This window comes from Antrostomus carolinensis, unplaced genomic scaffold (genome assembly GCF_000700745.2).
Source record: "Antrostomus carolinensis isolate BGI_N321 unplaced genomic scaffold, ASM70074v2 scaffold1942, whole genome shotgun sequence".
Lineage (NCBI taxonomy): Eukaryota > Metazoa > Chordata > Aves > Caprimulgiformes > Caprimulgidae > Antrostomus > Antrostomus carolinensis.
Window position 1 is genome coordinate 13,063 of NW_010297380.1, and position 7,673 is coordinate 20,735.

Here is a 7,673-nt window from a genome sequence, read left to right on the forward strand (position 1 = left end):
TTTTTCTTTCTCCCTTCTGAAGAAACATTTAGAGATTTAAGAACTGTTTATGCTGTGTATGAAATTTGCTAATTTTTAGTTTCTTTTTCCCCTCTGTTTTGGACTGCTGAGTTCTAGTGTGTTGAAACTGATGAGTTGGTAGGTAAAGCCTTTCTGTTTTTATGAAGCAGCCATTGCATTCAAGCTGCTACAAAGTTGCATGGAGCTTGCTGAAACTTATGGCCATTTGAGCATTAGCCTTTTTTCTAGGAATGGAGAAGTTTATGATATGTTTCAATAACTAGATCACACTGTGCAATAAGTGTTAAAAACTGCTGGCTGATATTGCAACACGTTATCCAGTTTAGTTTGTTATGTTTCTTCTTTGCAGTTACTTTAAGGAATGCTGCCGAGCTGCTGGAGTTCTCAGCAATGTATAATGCTGAACAGTTAAAACTGTCCTGCTTGCAGTTCATAGGGCTCAACATGGCAGCTTTGCTTGAAGCAAGGTAAGGAGGAATGCAAATGTGTTCATGTACTAGCTGTTAAATTCAAGCATCCCAAAAAGGCAAAAGAGTTGGAAGAACTAATGAGAGCAGTTAAATGTTAAAATGCAAATTAATGCTGCTAGTTTAAAAGGAGCCTCATTTTTGCTGAACAGGGAGAGAAAAAACAATTTAATATCTCTATGTACTGTATGAGTTCTATAGTACAAAACCCTATGTTACAGTGTGACATGAAGAGCCTGAATTAAGGAGAAAAGCCTCTCTTGAATTCAGTGGGCTTTTACATTAGGCCTAATCTTGTTTTGGTTTTTTAAATTGTTTTTCAAGGTGCATAAAATCAATGGCTATAAATACCTAGAGGGCGGGGGCCAAATAGATGTTGCTGGGCTCTTTTTAGTGCTGCCCAGTGACAGGACAAGGGGCAATGGGCAAAAACTGGAACACCAGAAGTTCCACACAAATTTAAGGAAGAACTTCTTTACTGTGAGGGTGACAGAGCACTGGAACAGGCTGCCCAGAGAGGTTGTGGAGTCTCCATCTCTGGAGATGTTCAAAACCTGCCTGGACGCTTTCCTGTGCAAGCTGTTGTAGTGAACCTGCTTTGGCAGGGGGTTGGACTAGATGATCTCCTGAGGTCCCTTCCAACCCCTGCCTTTCTGTGAAATCTGCTGTGGTGCTTCCTTTTGCCTACTGAAGTTAGAGACCTGAACTGGTTCAGAATGCCAGCACTTCATTGCTGTACCACAAAACTGCTTTACTTGTATCACAGATAAAGGAATTAATTCATATTAGCAATTTTCCTCTTCACATCTCTTTTAACCTTTGATTTGAAGAGAAGAATAAAAATCTAATAACATGGTCTTAAGTATTATTCTGAATTCAGATTTGTTTCATCTTAAGCATGGAAAGGACACACAACATTCTTACTAGAAGTAAGACTATATCTGCATTTTAGTGAAAATCTGAAAATAGCATTACTTGAGTAGCAAGACTTTTAATTTGAGACACCTGAGACAGATAAAACTTAGTCTGGAACTTGGCTTTTTGCAAAGAGAGCTGCTCATGTGGGCAAAACAGTTCTGTTGAGTAAAGTTTGTTGCTGTAGTATTATTTTTTGGCATAAATGTCAAGTGATGTTGTGGCTGAGTTTTATAGAAGAATGTACATAGACTCAAAGTATTAGATACGTGTCAGGAAGATTTGAAAGTATGCAGAAATAGGTAAAGTAATGACCAGTTCATGGTAAGTTAACCGTGTAGGTCTGTATAGTTTGTGGGCTTAAGTAAAGGTAGGCTAGCTGGAAAGATGGTAGCTTTAATCCTGCCTTACAGCATGGACATTGACTAGTTTATATTCTCTGTTCTTTTTCTTCCTTCTCTTCACTGTGACCACCGTGAATAGATAATAATGCCTATGAGTGAGATTCATCTAAAACATTCATTTGAATTTTCCATTAATGTGCCTTTTTTTTTTTTTTTTTTAAGCTGGTAAGATAAATTCGTATTTATTTTTTTAGGACTCTGGATGTCTTAAGTGATGAAGTTGTAAAGGATCTTTCTGTTTATTACAGGAAAATGGTAAGTTGTACAATTTGAGTGTAAGCTGATTAGGTTTCAAATGAGAACAGATGAGTAATAAATATATACCTGCAGGGTCTGTGGATGACAGGCTGAATATGGAATGTCTGACTTAAATGCTAAGGTTAGCTACTGCTATTATCACTCTCCATTATTCACTCGCCACTGCTGCAACAGTATTGTCCTTTAAATTAATTAATTATACACATTAAACCTATTAATGTTCTGTAATTGTTGTATGAAAAAAATAAAATTGTTGTATGAAAAAAACCCATAAGCAATACCTCTGGAAAAGAGCATCTGTTGCTTAGAGGAAAGGAGAAGAAAGCAAACTAGACATCTCCAAAGTAAGGTTCATGATGATCACATAGATCTTAAAAGCAGTAAGAAAAATAATGGGGAAGTTGAACTTTAATGTGAAGGAGAAAGCCAAGGCACATTATAATCGAGTATTCTTTAACCGTAAAGCAGTAAAAGACTAATGTTTGCCAAACCTTGAAGCATTTTTTTTATCAGGAGTTATAGGCAGCTGAAGCATATGCATTCTGAGTCTATTGCTTAAAATAATTCTCCTGTTTTCCTTAAAGATGTAACTTAAGTTTATAAGCTGGTTCAATAACTAATTACTTGATCTGTAAAAGTGTTTTAAATGACAGTCAGTTTTGGTCCTTTTACAAGAGATCATATATTTGCTAGCATACAACTTAAGAGAAACTTAGTGTAATGGCTTTTTCAACTACAGATTCCAGCTATGGTCAGGAGAGTAATTACTCCATATCCAGATGGACCTGACATAAGTTCTTTTGAGCCTGAAGATGGAGAGAACTTTGTCTTTTTAAGGGAAGAAATGAATGCAGAACAAAATTCTCAGTAAGTATCTATTTTTCATCAACATTTTTAACTAGGTGAACTGTATATGGTATTTATCCCTCTTTGGATGATGCCTGACTCCTTTTTGAGTTCAGAATTGAAATATTAAGAAATAGGAGAAATTGAGATTTCAAAGACTGTTCCTTAAGTATTTTTAAATGTTACAGAACTGCAGTGGAGCACTTTTTTCAATTTCTAAGTAGCATCTGAGTAAAGATGCAAAAGATAGCAAAACAAGTATTCACAGTAATATTTGGGAGTTGTGCATGTGATGAGAGTACCTGTGTATGTGTGAGACCAATGGTGGAGTTCATTGAACTTCACTCAATCAGGAGAAATCAAAAGAGAGAAAAGCACACTTTAATGTACTGTAGATTGGTCTGGAAAATTATGATAATCTACATTTCTTAGTATTGACAGAATTGTTTTTTGAAATAGGAAGTTTTGCAGCATGAGTTTTTAATCTATCAGTTTAAAGTGACTACTCTCTGGCTGTAGAATAACAAAACACAGTGACCTGTGTTTAAGAGGTGTTAGAAAATGTGATCCAAACAACTGTGGATGAGGTAGTTTGGTCTTGGTGGTTTTTTGGACTTTGGGTATTTTGTCTTTGAACATTTGTTCTGAAGACATGGAGGTGAGAGCAATAGAATCTGTAAAGTCTTGTTAGACTAACTTAATATGCTGCTTTTATCTGACAAGCAAATAATGAAATTACAATTGCTTTTTTTGGTACAGTTTTTAATCTGGAGAAATTGACTATGACATCACAACTATGAAAAGTTAGTTTGTTAGGATGACTTGGTAACATGCTTCCAAATAGTGAATTATGATGTCACTGTGGAGATGAGATGTCGCTTGCGGTATTGCGTACTGTTCTGACTACTTGCATCAAGAAAAGTTATGCTAAATGAACTAGTACAGATAAGGACTAGTTGATCAAGGAAACTGAGAGGCTATTTTGTATTAGACTTCCAGTGTTTTTTAGAGGCTAGACGATAGCCTTTATGGAATAGGGCAGTCCAAGGATTAAAACAAAACCCAAACATTGTAAGGTTGCAGTATTGATATAGGAATAAGTATGTAGTTATTCTACAAAGAGCTTCTCAGAGAAGCTTTTTGAAATAGGGTTGCTATAGCTTTGGTCCATATAATTCTGAATTTCTAGTAGTTTTGTTAAAATGAAAGATGCCTTTTATTTTGTTTCACTCTCCCTAATATCATACATAGCAACATGTGATGTTTAGGTAACATTACTATGTACCTACTTTATTGTAGAAGTAGTATTATCTCGGTAGCAATATTTGTGTTGGGGAAAAATGAGACCAATTGTGGAGTTTATTGAACTTCACTAATTTAAGAGAAATCAAGAGAGAAAAAAAAGTGGAGACTTGGATGTAGTTTGCTTTATGTCAGTTGCTGCGATGTGTAGCAGGTTTAATCTGACCTAGGTGGCAGTGCCAGCCTGTACAGCTGCTGTATCTTCCACTGTCTCAGCAGAAGTCTTTGTGCAGTGTACTAGACTAGATCTAAATTGGAAAGAACTTTTTCTCTTCCTCAAGGGTTTTCCCCCTCCCACTGAATTGTTTACTGAATAGCTGTGCCAGTGCACAGGCAGAGCAAGAACAAGCAGCTCGTGACAGCTGTTGGGACTAGGTGTTACTGCTTGAAGTATAACTGCTGCTGCTGACTGAAAGACTTGATATTGGCTCTGATAGTTCTGATGCTCATTTTCTTTGTCTTTAATCCATCTTGGCTTGTTTGTGTTTTTGTTGTTGTTGTTTTTGTTTTTAATAGGGAAGCCCTTTTCAAAAGAGCAAAAACTAAGGCAAAAAAGAAGCCACGAAAACGATCTGACAGCTCTGGAGGATATAATCTATCAGATATTATTCAGAGTCCAGCCTCCACAGGTCAGTGGGAAAGAGGTTCCTTTCAGTTATAAAAACAGAACATAAAGTTAATATGCAATGCAGTGCAATTTCTGTACTTCACTAAGGAAATCTTGCAAAGATTCTTTCTTTTCTTGTGAACGCCATAGTTGAATTTGAATCGTGAATTTTTAAGGTTCAGTTTTATTTGAAAGGATGTTTGTCATATTAAGCTTGTGCCCAAAGTTCAGATTCTGTAAAAACATGTATTTTGTCAAATGAAGTTAATGGACACTTTCCCATGTGGTTTTAATAAGTGGAACATTTCTGCTAATGTGTTTTGGCTTTTTTTTCTGGAATATAAAAAATTAAATAGTCACTGTTTATTAAAAAGATGGTGGAAGCCTTCATTTTCAACAGAAAAGTAGTGGTGTTACTTCCTAAAACTGTGTATTGTGAGACAGAGAAAGAAAACTGGGAATAATCTTATTCTGAAAAATAATCTTTAAGAGAGTCTTTTTTTGCTTATACTTGTTACATTTTAGTATACTGGATAAGGTAAACTTCTGGTTTTGTTCTATTCATCGTATGGGATGAATAACTTTTCGATTTTTTTTTAGGCATTGTTTAGTCTGGCTCTCATGATTTAATAGTTCTGCTGTCTTTTCTTATTTCTTAGGCTCAATAAAACTGGATAAAACTAACTCTGTAGAATCACTTCCAGAACTCTTAACGTCTGACTCTGAAGGTAGTTATGCAGGAGTGGGTAGTCCCAGAGACTTGCAGTCCCCTGACTTCACAAAAGGATTTCATCCAGAGAGGACTGAGGTTGGGCTTTTGTTCCTAGCAATTAATTTAGTTTTGTTTGTTTAGTCCCTCAAAAGCAGAATTTGTATTTTGGAATGTTTCTGAGAAGCTGTTGTCCTTAAAATGGGGTAGACAACTTCACGTAGTTATCATTTGTCTGATAAAACAAGTAAAAATGAGTATTCCTTATTAAATCTTTTATTCATGTGGTACCATAATAAGAATTTTTATATGCTGTAGTATTCAGAAAATTTCAAACTGAAAGAGCAATTATGTAAAGTCTATATCAACTTCATTTAAAATGCAAAGCAAATCTGAAGTTCAGAAGCCAAAAAGAAAACCAAACCAAAAAAAACAGAAGCCAAAAAACTCCAGGAAACTCCTGCTGTTCTTCAACTACAGCAGTGTTGGACAGAAGTATGGTGCAGGATAACTAAGGCATAACTGGCAAAGTGAAATAAGTTGGGGAGAATTATGCCTATGTTTAGTGTTAAAGCTTTAGAAGTGAACATGTCCAAGTGATTTTCCCACTGTCAAGGTGCGTATTTGGACTTGAATGATTCAGAGTGAAGAAAAAAAAAAACAAGGAAACCCCCCCCCCCCCCAAACCCAAAAGGTACAAATAACAGACTGATCAGGGATTCACTACATTATTGCTATTTTTGTGGTATCCTTTAAAATCTTTTCACTCACACATGTCATTCAAGTTGTTTGTAGCATTGCTTTTTTTTTTTCTAAATTAAAAAATGTGAGAATATTTATTTAACATTTTTCTGTCTTTTTTTTTTTAGATGAAGGACAAAGCATGCAGTCAGGTTATGAAACCTTCTCAACCTCATAAAGAGATTAAGTCATACAAGGGGTCATCAACATTGACACAGTCTGTTCCACAGTCCATTCCCAATGCCAAAAACAACTCTGCAAGCTCTCCCAATTGGCTAGCAACCAGTTTCAGGTAGAGTCATAGTTGTGGTACTTACCTAACTTAAAATCACTGTTCTACCCTTGGTAGTGTATGCTAATAATCTCAGAGTAAAAAGCTATCTGGTTTTCAAAATGATTATACATTACTTGACATGTGAACTAAAGATTTTGGTAGTTTAAGAAAACTGGTACACTTTTTACAGAAATAAAAAGTGAGTCCGTTAGGAATCTGTATTTTGTCTCACTATGTAAATGTGCAAGTCTAGTCTGTGCAGAGAGGGCAACATATCCCACAACCAACTCTTTGGTCTTTAGATTGAGTGGAACGTGTTCCGCCTTCATTTCTTTATTTCAAAGCTTGTCCTTCAATGTAATTGTAACACAGCTTAGTTTACAAATGCCTTTAAGTACACAGGTTTTAATTTATATTTTTATGTAAAGCTTGGAAATGTTTGGATTTAATTAATGTTCATTTCTGTGGAAGTTTAAAATCAGGTCATTTATGAATAAGAAACTGATTCCTAAAGCTTGAGAATGTTACTGGTGTTTGTACAGAGCTTTAACTTTGTAAAGTGTTCTGTTTGCCATGTGAAATAATTTTAATCCTGCTCTTCAAAGAAAGATCTAATTCAGCCTTCATGAAAGCAATGCCTCTCATACTTAGCGTGAGCAATTGCCTACTAAATAAGTATCCTGGATTTAGATATCTAATTTTTTTTAAGTAATCATAGTTCACATCTTCTTGTTTCGTAGTATGATGAGTCTTGAAAGTATTTTTATAGTGTGCTTTTAGATATGTATATATTTATAAAAGTTTTGTGAGAAACATTCTATTTGAGGTTTGCCATAATTGAGGAAACAGACATAAATTATACATCCGGTTACCAATCTTATGTATTATTTAGAGGATTTCAGTGAAGGCTGGACTGTGGAATGTAAGTAGAAATGAGTGCCTTGTAAGATAACTTCTTATTTTTCATTTAGCCCTGCCAGCCCTCCTGCTATGGATCTTAGAACCATCATGGAAATTGAAGAAAGTATGCAGAAATGTGGAACCATGCCAAAGGCAAACTCGGGGTTGGTAAAAAACCAAAATCTATAAAAGAGAAGCGTGATATACTTGGCTATTATGAATTTACTTA

The 7,673-nt window shown here is 35.3% G+C and overlaps 1 protein-coding gene across 1 annotated transcript in view; it reads left to right on the plus strand.

The window, feature by feature from the left end:
- IBTK (inhibitor of Bruton tyrosine kinase) overlaps window positions 1–7,673 on the plus strand; it is a gene marked incomplete at its 5' end in the record, with an annotated part of 40,300 nt that overhangs the window by 12,518 nt on the left and 20,109 nt on the right. Inside the window, 7 exons of the mRNA XM_010162082.1 lie at window positions 371–488; window positions 2,002–2,062; window positions 2,805–2,932; window positions 4,730–4,842; window positions 5,480–5,628; window positions 6,399–6,562; window positions 7,516–7,608. Coding sequence (XP_010160384.1) covers window positions 371–488; window positions 2,002–2,062; window positions 2,805–2,932; window positions 4,730–4,842; window positions 5,480–5,628; window positions 6,399–6,562; window positions 7,516–7,608 — 826 coding nt within the window. The remainder of the gene's footprint in view (window positions 1–370; window positions 489–2,001; window positions 2,063–2,804; window positions 2,933–4,729; window positions 4,843–5,479; window positions 5,629–6,398; window positions 6,563–7,515; window positions 7,609–7,673) is intronic.